The following is a 15,737-nucleotide window of genomic DNA, read 5'->3' as shown; positions in this document are numbered from 1 at the left end:
AGCTTACTGATTTGCTATACCTCCGAAATCAAGTGCTCACACCTCCCTTGGAGAAGCCTGGTTCGCGACGAGGTTAGTTGCAACAACGTGGCCCTCTCAACATCACCCCCTGTGAACTGAAACAACCACTTCTGCATGGATCATCAATTATAAAATATATCCTCTAAGGCCAAACAACAAGTAGAGATGGCAGAATATATTTCATGATAAAGAGGGCTGCCTTTGATGAACATGGGGATATTACACTACAGGACCGGTCTGGCTCCATATCCCCTTTATAGTGCATATAGGGAGCAATGCAACACAGTGCAGTAGGAGGCCTTGATGAAGACAGCCAGGTTAGTAGGGGAAGCACTGGCAGAAAGACACAATACACTTCATTTACAACTGGTCATTATCAACAATAACAGAGCTTCAACCACCCAAAACTTTATTTGTACAGGGAGGAGGTAATGACGGCAACCGTGAGAACACATGGAACCTATAGAATGTGATGTCATCGTGGCATGGAACACTCCCTCCCTCTGGGTGAACAGCCAACGTACAGCATCCTACAGGCCCACCGCTCGACAAGAGAGAGCGCTATCAGAATGTACACAAAGAACCCAGCTCTAGAAAATAAAAAGATTAACACATTTTTAAAAGGGAACAAAGTCTTCATTTTAACTGGGAATATTCAGTCTACAATATTTTAGAAATAATAATATACAAGTTGAGAATATTATGTTTTGTTTTCCCTATTTTCTGTCTCAGTTTTCCCACTCTGTAGTTATTGCACTGGTGTTCCAGATATGAAGATGTCTCCTGGTAGTTGAAGTTCTAGGCCAAAACACAGGACAGAGGCTGCAGCCTGGCCGGGCTCTAACCTGGCCTGGCCTGGCCGGGCTCTAACCTGGCCTGGCTCTAACCTGGCCTGGCCGGGCTCTAACCTGGCCTGGCTCTAACCTGGCCTGGCCGGGCTCTAACCTGGCCTGGCCGGGCTCTAACCTGGCCTGGCCGGGCTCTAACCTGGCCTGGCCGGGCTCTAACCTGGCCTGGCCGGGCTCTAACCTGGCCTGGCCGGGCTCTAACCTGGCCGGGCTCTAACCTGGCCTGGCCGGGCTCTAACCTGGCCTGGGCCTGGCTCCAACCTCCGGGCTCTAACCTGGCCTGGCCGGGCTCTAACCTGGCCTGGCCGGGCTCTAACCTGGCCTGGCCGGGCTCTAACCTGGCCTGGCCGGGCTCTAACCTGGCCTGGCCGGGCTCTAACCTGGCCTGGCTCTAAGCTGGCCTGGCTCTAACCTGGCCTGGCTCTAACCTGGCCTGGCCTGGCCGGGGCCTAACCTGGCCTGGCCGGGCTCTAACCTGGCCTGGCCGGGGCCTAACCTGGCCTGGCCGGGGCCTAACCTGGCCTGGGTCTAACCAACACTTGGAACTCATAATAAATGTGATTCCCAGATGTCACTATTCCCATATAGAGCAGTACTTCTGACCAGAGTCCTATGGGTAGTGCACTGTATAGAGATAGGGTGGTATTTGAGACAGAGCCATAATGCAGCCCTCTGTTCACTTCCTGGTCATACTGTAGCAGAATCAACAGGTTGTCATGGTGACATTACAAGGTCAGGATCACTAGGAGGTTGTCGTTATCCTTCAGGACCCATATCCACAAAGTGTCCCAGAATAGGAGTGATGATCTACGATCAGTTGGGCTACTTAGGTTTAATGAATAAGATTATATGGACTGATCCTAGACCGCTACTGATCCTAGATTAACAGTGATGGACTGATGCTAGATCACTACTCCGAGATGTCATGATGAAACACTGTCAGAGGGCAGAAATAGAAAATGCTTCATGTGATGGGCTAGAGTTAGACTACATACTAGCATCAGTTAACAGATACCTACATCCCTTCTCAACGACGGTTCAACACAGTTCATAATCAATAATCTGTACTATTGATTCCGATGTCATGAATATGATGCAATACGAGTCCAAAATAAACTGATAGAATTCCCAACGGAATCCAAGTCCGTCACATCTCATTCTGCCCATTAAAGCCTGTACAACATTCTACAGTTTTAACTTAAAAACTAATTCAGCAAAGCTTTGACACACTGACAGTCTGTGAGCCGTTCCAGAGTATTGATAAAGGCAGTTAAGTCTTTCAGGTGGAGAGCAGGGTCAGGTGGGGACAGTCCCTTTTAGGGTGAGACAGGTAGGGGAGAGTGGGGTCAGGTGGGGCCAGTCCCTTTTGGGGTGAGACAGGTAGGGGAGAGTGGGGACAGTCCCTTTTGGGGTAAGACAGGTAGGGGAGAGTGGGGTCTGTTGGGGAGGTGGAGTCCCTTTTGGGGTAAGACAGGTAGGGGAGAGTGGGGTCTGTTGGTCCTCTCAGAGTAGGTAAGGGAGAGTGGGTTCTGTTGGCCCTCTCAGAGTAGGTAAGGGAGAGTGGGGTCTGTTGGCCCTCTCAGAGTAGGTAAGGGAGAGTGGGGTCTGTTGGCCCTCTCAGAGTAGGTAAGGGAGAGTGGGGTCTGTTGGCCCTCTCAGAGTAGGTAAGGGAGAGTGGGTTCTGTTGGCCCTCTCAGAGTAGGTAAGGGAGAGTGGGGTCTGTTGGCCCTCTCAGAGTAGGTAAGGGAGAGTGGGGTCTGTTGGCCCTCTCAAAGTAGGTAAGGGAGAGTGGGGTCTGTTGGCCCTCTCAAAGTAGGTAAGGGAGAGTGGGGTCTGTTGGTCCTCTCAGAGTAGGTAAGGGAGAGTGGGGTCTGTTGGTCCTCTCAGAGTAGGTAAGGGAGAGTGGGGTCTGTTGGCCCTCTCAGAGTAGGTAAGGGAGAGTGGGGTCTGTTGGCCCTCTCAGAGTAGGTAAGGGAGAGTGGGGTCTGTTGGTCCTCTCAGAGTAGGTAAGGGAGAGTGGGGTCTGTTGGCCAATGGGACAGTGGCATCTCTCATGTCTCTTACTACACTATGAGGACACCACCTTCCTGTCTGTCTCCGTCTCTCCAAACACCAGCATGTCAGTTGGATAAAAGTCAGTGATGTCTTAAGAATGAAAACATGAACAATGTAAATGGTCTGACTAGGAGAAAGGCCTGCAGAACTGACACGGTGTTATATACTGTCTGCCTGGAGCACCGCTGACCCCTGACCTCCAGGTTAGACCACACTCTCCCGGTTCGCAGACACCAACACGGCCCTGCGGCAGATAGGACAGGTGGAGTTCTCAGACAGCCAGCGGTCGATACAGTGAACATGGTACTCATGAGAACAGGGCAACTTCCTCAACTTGTTCCCCTCGGCATACTCTGTGATACACACACTGCAGGTCTTCAGAGCATCACTCTCCCCAAAGTTCCTGGTGGAGAGGTTGTCGATCTGCTCCTTGGTGAGTCCTCTGGGCTGTTCCTCATCCTCATCATTCAGGAGGAAGAAGTGAGCAAGGCGGAGGAAGGGTAGTGACCCCGGTTCCTCCAGACTGATGGGGGCACGGGGGCGACCTCGCCCCTCCCTGGGGGTGCCCCCCACCCCTAAACCTATCCCTGGGGCCAGACCTACACCCATCCCGTCCTCCCCCTCCCTCTCCTCTGTCCTTGCCTCCCCAGCTCCTCCCACACTAGGCCCACCCACGGAGACAGGAGGCTCCGCCCCCTCCGCCATGCCGGCTACTCCCCCGTCGGGAGTGTTGAGCGCCTCGGCCAGGTCGGCAGCGCCAGTGGGGTTACCACCGCCACGGTTTGAGTCCGAGGAGTCAGAGTCTGAGTCCATGAAGTAGCTGAGCTCTCCGAAGCCGGTCATGATCTGTCGTATCATGGTCTGCAGAGCCATGGAGGTGGCCTCTCCCAACCCCGCATCACTGATCCTCCTGATAGGGATCCTGATGGTGCTGACGTACGTCCTCACACCCGCACGCTCGGACCGGGAGAAGGTCCTGCGGAACCCCCCCCTCTCACTCTCGTACAGGAAGGTGTTGTTGGAGTTCTGGGAGCGTGAGCGGGTTCTGTTAGCAATGCTGTCCCTCTGGCGGTACTCACCTGGACGAACACGACGCACCTGCAGGTCCAGCATGATGGTGGGGGGACGTCGTCCTGCTGCTCCCTCCCCGCCCGCGGCCTCTCCCTCCTGGGGTGGGGTGGTAACAGGCTCTGGGGCGTTCCCAGACCCTGTTCCGGCTGACTGGACATCGTACTCTGCAGTGCTTTGCCGGGACAGAACATGCTGTCGAGTCCGTGAGCTTCCCTCTGCGGGGGCCTGGGGGGGCAGGGTGGGGGGGCTGTGTGAAGGGGCGGCGTTGGGCACGTGGCGGGGGAGGCCGTCCAGTCGGTCCAGGGTGAGAGGGGAACGGCTTCGTGTGGTGCGAGCCCTGGTCCGGCGCTGCTCAGGGCTACGGCTGCGGGCTCGTCTCTGGCCCCGTCGGGGAGGCTCCTCAGGGGGCGGGCTGGGGGGGGCGGGGGCCGGGGTGGCCTGCACCAGGGGACTGGCTGGTCTGGAGACAGGAGGGGTGGCGGTGACAGGGCTGGGCGGCTGTGGGACTACCTCTACTACTAACTCTGGGACCATCTCTGCTTCTACTTCAGCCTCTGGCTCCATCTCCGCTTCTGGTTCCACTATGACAGCCATCTCCTCCACAACTGGTTCCTCCAGCACCTCTCCTGTCTCCATGGGCACCTCAGTCCCTGTTCCAGTCCCTGCCCCAGTCTCAGTCTCTGCCCCTGCCCCTGCCACAGCCCCTGCCACAGCCCCTGCCACAGCCTCAGCCCCAGTCCCTGCCCCAGTCCCTGCCCCAGTCCCTGCCTGGACCTCCACTCCGACCACTGCCTCCACCCCATCGCCAGGTGCTTCTGCTGGGCCTTCCTCCTGAGCCTCCCCCTCGCCCGTCTCCACATCGGCGCGGGCCTGCTGCTCAGCCAGGTTACGGTTAACGTTGATCTCCAGACTGAACCGGAAGTCTCCGCTGTTTGGGTTGGTCCGGCTCACTGCCCGCCATGACTGGTTGCCTCGGTGACCACTGCGGGTGGTGTTGCCTGTCCGCCTGACGGTGTTCAGCCAATCCAAGAGGGTGTCGCCGTTAGACGGGTCCTCTGGACCTTCCGCCGGTTCTGTTGGTTCTAATAGAAGACAGAACATATCAACATTCTAGAGACGGTTCTAATAGAACCGAGAGAACGCGTCAACATTCTAAATGGAACCGAGAGAACTCGTCAACATTCTAAACGGAACAGAGAGAACGCGCCAACATTCTAAACGGAACAGAGAGAACGCGCCAACATTCTAAACGGAACAGAGAGAACGCGCCAACATTCTAAACGGAACAGAGAGAACGCGCCAACATTCTAAACGGAACAGAGAGAACGCGCCAACATTCTAAACGGAACAGAGAGAACGCGCCAACATTCTAAACGGAACAGAGAGAACGCGCCAACATTCTAAACGGAACAGAGAGAACGCGCCAACATTCTAAACGGAACAGAGAGAACGCGCCAACATTCTAATGGAGAAAAAAAACTGTTGTTTGCAGTGACTGTTCTGGCAATTTCACCATTAAAGAAAACATTTTTAAAAGCAGCCAACTTTGAATTTCTGCATGAAAGACAATGAAAAGTACAGAGGAGCCTTACCTCCTGTAGCTTCTCCAGTCTCACTGGTGTTGATGCTCGGCTGCTGCTGCTCTGGTCCATCCTTAATCTGCTGCAGCCGACTCAACAACTCCTCTGCTGTGATCTCACCTAGGAGGGATGAAACTACAACTCAGTACACCGACACTGGCTCTAACTGCCTTCATTTACAACTGGAAATACACTAGTATTTGCCCATAAAGCTGTAGTTTGTCTCCTGGTTACACAGCAACAGGACAGTACTGAGAACCACCAGACTTACCAGGACAGGCCCTGTCCTCTCACTGCTCTCCAGGGGAAATACAGCCCACCTCCCACTCCACTGGCCTGATGTGATCTTCAGTTGTCCGCAGGCTTTGGTTTTCCAGCACATCATAAGAAAAACTCAACCTGAGACAACGACCTTAGATAGCCAATCTAAAAACCTGACTGAAAAAGTCATTCAACCCACAGTCTGCAATAGAAAAATAAGGACTACATGAAACAGAAAGTGAAGACGTCTAACTTTTCTATGAGATTGAAAATCCATCTCTACACTGCTCTGTTAAGGTTGTTGTCTAATGAGGCGTGTGACAGGTTTGTAACAGGTGTTACTACAGGTGTATTAAAGGAGAGTCAGTTACCTGGGGTACCCAGCAGGTTGTTGTCTAATGAGGCGTGTGACAGGTTTATAACAGGTGTTACTACAGGTGTATTAAAGGAGACTCAGTTACCTGGGGTACCCAGCAGGTTGTTGTCTAATGAGGCGTGTTACAGGTTTATAACAGGTGTTACTACAGGTGTATTAAAGGAGAGTCAGTTACCTGGGGTACCCAGCAGGTTGTTGTCTAATGAGGCGTGTGACAGGTTTATAACAGGTGTTACTACAGGTGTATTAAAGGAGACTCAGTTACCTGGGGTACCCAGCAGGTTGTTGTCTAATGAGGCGTGTTACAGGTTTATAACAGGTGTTACTACAGGTGTATTAAAGGAGACTCAGTTACCTGGGGTACCCAGCAGGTTGTTGTCTAATGAGGCGTGTTACAGGTGTTACTACAGGTGTATTAAAGGAGAGTCAGTTACCTGGGGTACCCAGCAGGTTGTTGTCTAATGAGGCGTGTTACAGGTTTATAACAGGTGTTACTACAGGTGTATTAAAGGAGAGTCAGTTACCTGGGGTACCCAGCAGGTTGTTGTCTAATGAGGCGTGTTACAGGTTTATAACAGGTGTTACTACAGGTGTATTAAAGGAGAGTCAGTTACCTGGGGTACCCAGCAGGTTGTTGTCTAATTTATAACAGAGGTGTATTAAAGGAGAGTCAGTTACCGTTGTTGTCTAATGAGGCAGGTTTATAACAGGTGTTACTACAGGTGTATTAAAGGAGAGTCAGTTACCTGGGGTACCCAGCAGGTTGTTGTCTAATGAGGCGTGTTACAGGTTTATAACAGGTGTTACTACAGGTGTATTAAAGGAGAGTCAGTTACCTGGGGTACCCAGCAGGTTGTTGTCTAATGAGGCGTGTTACAGGTTTATAACAGGTGTTACTACAGGTGTATTAAAGGAGAGTCAGTTACCTGGGGTACCCAGCAGGTTGTTGTCTAATGAGGCGTGTTACAGGTTTATAACAGGTGTTACTACAGGTGTATTAAAGGAGAGTCAGTTACCTGGTGTTACTACAGGTGTATTAAAGGAGAGTCAGTTACCTGGGGTACCCAGCAGGTTGTTGTCTAATGAGGCGTGTTTTACAGGTTTATAAAAGGAGAGTCAGTTACCTGGGGTGCAGGTTGTTGTCTAATGAGGCTGTTACAGGTTTATAACAGGTGTTACTTGTATTAAAGGAGACTCAGTTACCTGGGGTACCCAGCAGGTTGTTGTCTAATGAGGCGTGTTACAGGTTTATAACAGGTGTTACTACAGGTGTATTAAAGGAGAGTCAGTTACCTGGGGTACCCAGCAGGTTGTTGTCTAATGAGGGGTACGTGTTGTCTACAGGTTTATAACAGGTGTTACTACAGGTGTATTAAAGGAGACTCAGTTACCTGGGGTACCCAGCAGGTTGTTGTCTAATGAGGCGTGTTACAGGTTTATAACAGGTGTTACTACAGGTGTATTAAAGGAGAGTCAGTTACCTGGGGTACCCAGCAGGTTGTTGTCTAATGAGGCGTGTGACAGGTTTATAACAGGTGTTACTACAGGTGTATTAAAGGAGAGTCAGTTACCTGGGGTACCCAGCAGGTTGTTGTCTAATGAGGCGTGTTACAGGTTTATAACAGGTGTTACTACAGGTGTATTAAAGGAGAGTCAGTTACCTGGGGTACCCAGCAGGTTGTTGTCTAATGAGGCGTGTTACAGGTTTATAACAGGTGTTACTACAGGTGTATTAAAGGAGAGTCAGTTACCTGGGGTACCCAGCAGGTTGTTGTCTAATGAGGCGTGTTACAGGTTTATAACAGGTGTTACTACAGGTGTATTAAAGGAGAGTCAGTTACCTGGGGTACCCAGCAGGTTGTTGTCTAATGAGGCGTGGTGTTACAGGTTTATAACAGGTGTTACTACAGGTGTATTAAAGGAGGAGTCAGTTACCTGGGGTACCCAGCAGGTTGTTGTCTAATGAGGCGTGTTACAGGTTTATAACAGGTGTTACTACAGGTGTATTAAAGGAGAGTCAGTTACCTGGGGTACCCAGCAGGTTGTTGTCTTTAATGAGGTGTATTAAAGGAGAGTCAGTTACCTGGGGTACCCAGCAGGTTGTTGTCTACAGGTTTATAACAGGTGTTACTACAGGTGTATTAAAGGAGACTCAGTTACCTGGGGTACAGGTGTATTAAAGGAGAGTCAGTTACCTGGGGTACCCAGCAGGTTGTTGTCTAATGAGGCGTGTTACAGGTTTATAACAGGTGTTACTACAGGTGTATTAAAGGAGAGTCAGTTACCTGGGGTACCCAGCAGGTTGTTGTCTAATGAGGCGTGTTACAGGTTTATAACAGGTGTTACTACAGGTGTATTAAAGGAGAGTCAGTTACCTGGGGTACCCAGCAGGTTGTTGTCTAATGAGGCGTGTCAGTTACCTGGGGTACCCAGCAGGTTGTTGTCTACAGGTTTATAACAGGTGTTACTACAGGTGTATTAAAGGAGAGTCAGTTACCTGGGGTACCCAGCAGGTTGTTGTCTAATGAGGCGTGTTACAGGTTTATAACAGGTGTTACTACAGGTGTATTAAAGGAGAGTCAGTTACCTGGGGTACCCAGCAGGTTGTTGTCTAATGAGGCGTGTTACAGGTTTATAACAGGTGTTACTACAGGTGTATTAAAGGAGAGTCAGTTACCTGGGGTACCCAGCAGGTTGTTGTCTAATGAGGCGTGTTACAGGTTTATAACAGGTGTTACTACAGGTGTATTAAAGGAGACTCAGTTACCTGGGGTACCCAGCAGGTTGTTGTCTAATGAGGCGTGTGTTACACAGGTTTATAACAGGTGTTACTACAGGTGTATTAAAGGAGAGAGTCAGTTACCTGGGGTACCCAGCAGGTTGTTGTCTAATGAGGCGTGTTACAGGTTTATAACAGGTGTTACTACAGGTGTATTAAAGGAGAGTCAGTTACCTGGGGTACCCAGCAGGTTGTTGTCTAATGAGGCGTGTTACAGGTTTATAACAGGTGTTACTACAGGTGTATTAAAGGAGAGTCAGTTACCTGGGGTACCCAGCAGGTTGTTGTCTAATGAGGCGTGTGACAGGTTTATAACAGGTGTTACTACAGGTGTATTAAAGGAGAGTCAGTTACCTGGGGTACCCAGCAGGTTGTTGTCTAATGAGGCGTGTGACAGGTTTATAACAGGTGTTACTACAGGTGTATTAAAGGAGAGTCAGTTACCTGGGGTACCCAGCAGGTTGTTGTCTAATGAATGGCGTGTGACAGGTTTATAACAGGTGTTACTACAGGTGTATTAAAGGAGAGTCAGTTACCTGGGGTACCCAGCAGGTTGTTGTCTAATGAGGCGTGTGACAGGTTTATAACAGGTGTTACTACAGGTGTATTAAAGGAGAGTCAGTTACCTGGGGTACCCAGCAGGTTGTTGTCTAATGAGGCGTGTTACAGGTTTATAACAGGTGTTACTACAGGTGTATTAAAGGAGAGTCAGTTACCTGGGGTACCCAGCAGGTTGTTGTCTAATGAGGCGTGTTACAGGTTTATAACAGGTGTTACTACAGGTGTATTAAAGGAGACTCAGTTACCTGGGGTACCCAGCAGGTTGTTGTCTAATGAGGCGTGTTACAGGTTTATAACAGGTGTTACTACAGGTGTATTAAAGGAGAGTCAGTTACCTGGGGTACCCAGCAGGTTGTTGTCTAATGAGGCGTGTGACAGGTTTATAACAGGTGTTACTACAGGTGTATTAAAGGAGAGTCAGTTACCTGGGGTACCCAGCAGGTTGTTGTCTAATGAGGCGTGTGACATTTATAACAGGTGTTACTACAGGTGTATTAAAGTCTGCCTCACTCAGGTTGTCTAATGACAAACTGGTGTAGGAGAGGTTACCTGGGGTCCCAGGGTTGTCTAATGCCGGTCCAGGTGTATTAAAGGAGAGTCCGCCTTGCGCTGGGCCTCAGGTTGGAGACTCAGTTACTGGGGTACCCAGCAGGTTGTTGTCTAATGAGGCGTGTTACTTTATAACAGGTCTGAGCCCTCCAGTTACCTGGGGTCGAGCAGGTTGTTGTCTAAAGCTGGAGATAAACGCTGTCTGTCTTTGAGTCCCCACAATCCAGCTGCTAGGGATAATCAAATATATTTTAACATGAGCAATTGTCAAAAAGTGCTTTTACAGTAGCCCGGCCTAGACACCAAAGCACAACTCAGGCAGAAGCAAGAGCACAAGAGCCGGGAAAACATCCCTAGAAGGAAGAAACCTCGAGAGGAAGCAGGCTCAGAGAAGTGTGCCATCGCCATCCTCTTCTCGCTAATGACCGGGTCGGTGTATAGAAATGCCTAGCTTGCATCTTCAACACACTGTTACTACAGGTGTATTAAAGGAGTCAGTTACCTGGGGTACCCAGCAGGTTGTTGTCTAATGAGGCGTGTTACAGGTTTATAACTGACTGGTGTATTAAAGGAGAGTCAGTTACCTGGGGTACCCAGCAGGTTGTTGTCTAAGGCCACAGGTGTTACAGGTATTAAAGGAGACTGTCAGCAGACCTAACACACTGACTGGGTAGTTTATAACAGGTGGGGAAAAGGCCACAGACAGGAGACTGTCAGGTTTATAACAGACCTAACACACTGACTGGGTAGTGGTGGGGTGTAACAGGTTTAAGGTGTTACCACAGACAGGAGACTTACCTGTCAGCAGAGTTGTCTAACACACTGACTGGGTAGTGGTGGGTTGTTGTCTAATGGCCACAGACAGGAGAGACTGTCACAGAGGTTGTTGTCTAACACACTGGCTGGGTAGTGGGGTACCCAGCAGGGTTGTCTAATGGCCACAGGTTTACAGGAGACTGTCAGCAGACCTAACACACTGACTGGGTAGTGGTGGGGAAGGCCACAGACAGGAGACTGTCAGCAGACCTAACACACTGACTGGGTAGTGGTGGGGAAGGCCACAGACAGGAGACTGTCAGCAGAATGAGGCGTGTTACTAACACACTGTATTGGGTAGTGGTGGGGAAGGCCACAGGTGTTACACAGGAGACTGTCAGCAGACCTAACACACTGGCTGGGTAGTGGTGGGGAAGGCCACAGACAGGAGACTGTCAGCAGACTAACACACTGACTGGGTAGTGGTGGGGAAGGCCACAGACAGGAGACTGTCAGCAGACCTAACACACTGACTGGGTAGTGGTGGGGAAGGCCACAGACAGGAGACTGTCAGCAGACCTAACACACTGACTGGGTAGTGGTGGGGAAGGCCACAGACAGGAGACTGTCAGCAGACCTAACACACTGACTGGGTAGTGGTGGGGAAGGCCACAGACAGGAGACTGTCAGCAGACCTAACACACTGACTGGGTAGTGGTGGGGAAGGCCACAGACAGGAATGACTGTCAGCAGACCTAACACACTGACTGGGTAGTGGTGGGGAAGGCCACAGACAGGAGACTGTCAGCAGACCTAACACACTGACTGGGTAGTGGTGGGGAAGGCCACAGACAGGAGACTGTCAGCAGACCTAACACACTGACTGGGTGTTGTTGTCTAATGAGGCTACAGGTGGGGAAGGCCACAGACAGGAGACTGTCAGCAGACCTAACACACTGACTGGGTAGTGGTGGGGAAGGCCACAGACAGGAGACTGTCAGCAGACTAATGAGGCTAACACACTGACTGGGTAGTGGTGGGGAAGGCCACAGACAGGAGACTGTCAGCAGACCTAACACACAGGTGGGTAATGAGGGTGTGTGGGGAAGGCCACAGACAGGAGACTGTCAGCAGACCTTTAACACACTGACTGGGTAGTGGTGGGGAAGGCCACAGACAAAGGAGACTGTCAGCAGAGCTAACACACTGACTGGGTTAGTGGTGGGGAAGGCCACAGACAGGAGACTGTCAGCAGACCTAACACACTGACTGGGTAGTGGTGGGGAAGGCCACAGACAGGAGACTGTCAGCAGAGCTAACACACTGTATTGGGTAGTGGGGTGGGGAAGGCCACAGACAGGAGACTGTCAGCAGACCTAACACACTGACTGGGTAGTGGTGGGGAAGGCCACAGACAGGTTGTTGTCTAATGAGACTGTCAGCAGAGCTAACACACTGACTGGGTAGGTTTATAACAGGTGGGGAAGGCCACAGACAGGAGACTGTCAGCAGACCTAACACACTGACTGGGTAGTGGTGGGGAAGGCCACAGACAGGAGACTGTCAGCAGAGCTAACACACTGACTGGGTAGTGGTGGGGAAGGCCACAGACAGGAGACTGTCAGCAGACCTAACACACTGACTGGGTAGTGGTGGGGAAGTGTTAAGGTTTATAACAGGCCACAGACAGGAGACTGTCAGGTTGTTGTCAGACCAGGTAACACACTGACTGGGTAGTGGTGGGGAAATGGCCACAGACAGGAGACTGTCAGCAGACCTAACACACTGACTGGGTAGTGGTGGGGAAGGCCACAGACAGGAGACTGTCAGCAGACCTAACACACTGACTGGGTAGTGGTGGGGAAGGCCACAGACAGGAGACTGTCAGCAGACCTTTGTAACACACTGACTGGGTAGTGGTGGGGAAGGCCACAGACAGGAGACTTACCTGGGGTCAGCAGACTAATGACACTGTAACTGGGTAGTGGTGGGTTGTTGTCTAAGGCAGGTGTTACACAGACAGGAGACTGTCAGCAGACCTAACACACTGACTGGGTAGTGGTGGGGAAGGCCACAGACAGGTGTTAGACTGTCAGGAGAGTCAGTTACCTGGGGTACCCAGCAGGTTGTTGTCTAATGAGGCGTGTAACAGGTTTGTAACAGGTGTTACTACAGGTGTATTAAAGGAGAGTCAGTTACCTGGGGTACAGCAGGTTGTTGTCTAATGAGGCGTGTTACAGGTTTATAACAGGTGTTACTACAGGTGGGGGTAGTGGTGGGGAAGGCAGGTGTTACACAGACAGGAGACTGTCAGCAGACCTAACACACTGACTGGGTAGTGGTGGGGAAGGCCACAGACAGGAGACTGTCAGCAGACCTAACACACTGACTGGGTAGTGGTGGGGTTGTCTAAGGCCACAGACAGGAGACTGTCAGCAGAGCTAACACACTGACTGGGTAGTGGTGGGGAAGGCCACAGACAGGAGACTGTCAGCAGACCTAACACACTGACTGGGTAGTGGTGGGGAAGGCCACAGACAGGAACTGTCAGCAGAGCTAACACACTGACTGGGTAGTGGGGTGGGGAAGGCCACAGACAGGAGACTGTCAGCAGACCTAACACACTGACTGGGTAGTGGTGGGGAAGGCCACAGACAGGAGACTGTCAGCAGACCTAACACACTGACTGGGTAGTGGTGGGGAAGGCCACAGACAGGAGACTGTCAGCAGACCTAACACACTGACTGGGTAGTGGTGGGGAAGGCCAGGTTTATAACAGACAGGAGAGACTGTCAGCAGGTTGTTGTCTACCTAACACACTGACTGGGTAGTGGTGGGGAAGGCCACAGACAGGAGACTGTCAGCAGACCTAACACACTGACTGGGTAGTGGTGGGGAAGGCCACAGACAGGAGACTGTCAGCAGACCTAACACACTGACTGGGTAGTGGTGGGGAAGGCCACAGACAGGAGACTGTCAGCAGACCTAACACACTGACTGGGTAGTGGTGGGGAAGGCCACAGGTTGGTCACTGGAGACTCGTCTGAGCCCTCCAGAGGGAGAGAAGCTGGAACACACTGACTGGGTAGTGGTGGGGAAGGCCACAGACAGGCCTAGACTGTCAGGCAGAAGCAAACACACTGACTGGGTAGTGGTGGGGAAGGCCACAGACAGGTGCCAGATCTGTCAGAAATGCAGAGAGCTAACACACTGACTGGGTAGTGGTGGGGAAGGCCACAGACAGGAGACTGTCAGCAGACCTAACAGCTGACTGGGTAGTGGTGGGGAAGGCCACAGACAGGAGACTGTCAGCAGACCTAACTGACTGGGTAGTGGTGGGGAAGGCCACAGACAGGAGACTGTCAGCAGACCTAACACACTGACTGGGTAGTGGTGGGGAAGGCCACAGACAGGAGACTGTCAGCAGACCTAACACACTGACTGGGTAGTGGTGGGGAAGGCCACAGACAGGAGACTGTCAGCAGAGCTAACACACTGACTGGGTAGTGGTGGGGAAGGCCACAGACAGGAGACTGTCAGCAGACCTAACACACTGACTGGGTAGTGGTGGGGAAGGCCACAGACAGGAGACTGTCAGCAGACCTAACACACTGACTGGGTAGTGGTGGGGAAGGCCACAGACAGGAGACTGTCAGCAGAGCTAACACACTGACTGGGTAGTGGTGGGGAAGGCCACAGACAGGAGACTGTCAGCAGACCTAACACACTGACTGGGTAGTGGTGGGGAAGGCCACAGACAGGAGACTGTCAGCAGAGCTAACACACTGACTGGGTAGTGGTGGGGAAGGCCACAGACAGGAGACTGTCAGCAGACCTAACACACTGACTGGGTAGTGGTGGGGAAGGCCACAGACAGGAGACTGTCAGCAGACCTAACACACTGACTGGGTAGTGGTGGGGAAGGCCACAGACAGGAGACTGTCAGCAGAGCTAACACACTGACTGGGTAGTGGTGGGGAAGGCCACAGACAGGAGACTGTCAGCAGACCTAACACACTGACTGGGTAGTGGTGGGGAAGGCCACAGACAGGAGACTGTCAGCAGACCTAACACACTGACTGGGTAGTGGTGGGGAAGGCCACAGACAGGAGACTGTCAGCAGACCTAACACACTGACTGGGTAGTGGTGGGGAAGGCCACAGACAGGAGACTGTCAGCAGACCTAACACACTGACTGGGTAGTGGTGGGGAAGGCCACAGACAGGAGACTGTCAGCAGACCTAACACACTGACTGGGTAGTGGTGGGGAAGGCCACAGACAGGAGACTGTCAGCAGAGCTAACACACTGACTGGGTAGTGGTGGGGAAGGCCACAGACAGGAGACTGTCAGCAGACCTAACACACTGACTGGGTAGTGGTGGGGAAGGCCACAGACAGGAGACTGTCAGCAGAGCTAACACACTGACTGGGTAGTGGTGGGGAAGGCCACAGACAGGAGACTGTCAGCAGACCTAACACACTGACTGGGTAGTGGTGGGGAAGGCCACAGACAGGAGACTGTCAGCAGACCTAACACACTGACTGGGTAGTGGTGGGGAAGGCCACAGACAGGAGACTGTCAGCAGAGCTAACACACTGACTGGGTAGTGGTGGGGAAGGCCACAGACAGGAGACTGTCAGCAGAGCTAACACACTGGCTGGGTAGTGGTGGGGAAGGCCACAGACAGGAGACTGTCAGCAGACCTAACACACTGACTGGGTAGTGGTGGGGAAGGCCACAGACAGGAGACTGTCAGCAGACCTAACACACTGACTGGGTAGTGGTGGGGAAGGCCACAGACAGGAGACTGTCAGCAGAGCTAACACACTGACTGGGTAGTGGTGGGGAAGGCCACAGACAGGAGACTGTCAGCAGACC

At 51.9% G+C, this 15,737-nt stretch overlaps 1 protein-coding gene across 1 annotated transcript; it reads right to left on the bottom strand.

Annotated features, from left to right (window-relative positions):
- Window positions 1–1,141: 1,141 nt before the first annotated feature.
- On the bottom strand, window positions 1,142–10,020 carry rlim (ring finger protein, LIM domain interacting). Its single transcript, XM_064955886.1, has 4 exons — window positions 9,978–10,020; window positions 6,208–6,231; window positions 5,588–5,695; window positions 1,142–5,077 (listed from the first exon to the last, which is right to left on the bottom strand). Exons 1-4 carry the CDS (start codon window positions 10,018–10,020, stop codon window positions 3,129–3,131), a joined length of 2,124 nt encoding a protein of 707 aa, XP_064811958.1. The 3' UTR covers window positions 1,142–3,128.
- Window positions 10,021–15,737: the final 5,717 nt, after the last annotated feature.

The sequence above is a fragment of the Oncorhynchus masou genome, chromosome 32, assembly GCF_036934945.1.
Source record: "Oncorhynchus masou masou isolate Uvic2021 chromosome 32, UVic_Omas_1.1, whole genome shotgun sequence".
Lineage (NCBI taxonomy): Eukaryota > Metazoa > Chordata > Actinopteri > Salmoniformes > Salmonidae > Oncorhynchus > Oncorhynchus masou.
The sequence above is the reverse complement of the archived record's forward strand: the minus strand, read 5'-3'. Positions and strand labels throughout refer to the sequence as shown.

Coding starts and splice junctions, on each gene's coding strand:
- rlim (XM_064955886.1), bottom strand. CDS start 10,020: ATGTCACACGCCTCATTAGACAACAACCTGCTGGGTACCCCAG. Junction 5,696..6,207: donor CAACCTGCTGGGTACCCCAG/GTAACTGACTCT, acceptor CATCCCTCCTAG/GTGAGATCACAGCAGAGGAG. Junction 5,078..5,587: donor GACTGGAGAAGCTACAGGAG/GTAAGGCTCCTC, acceptor GTCTTCTATTAG/AACCAACAGAACCGGCGGAA.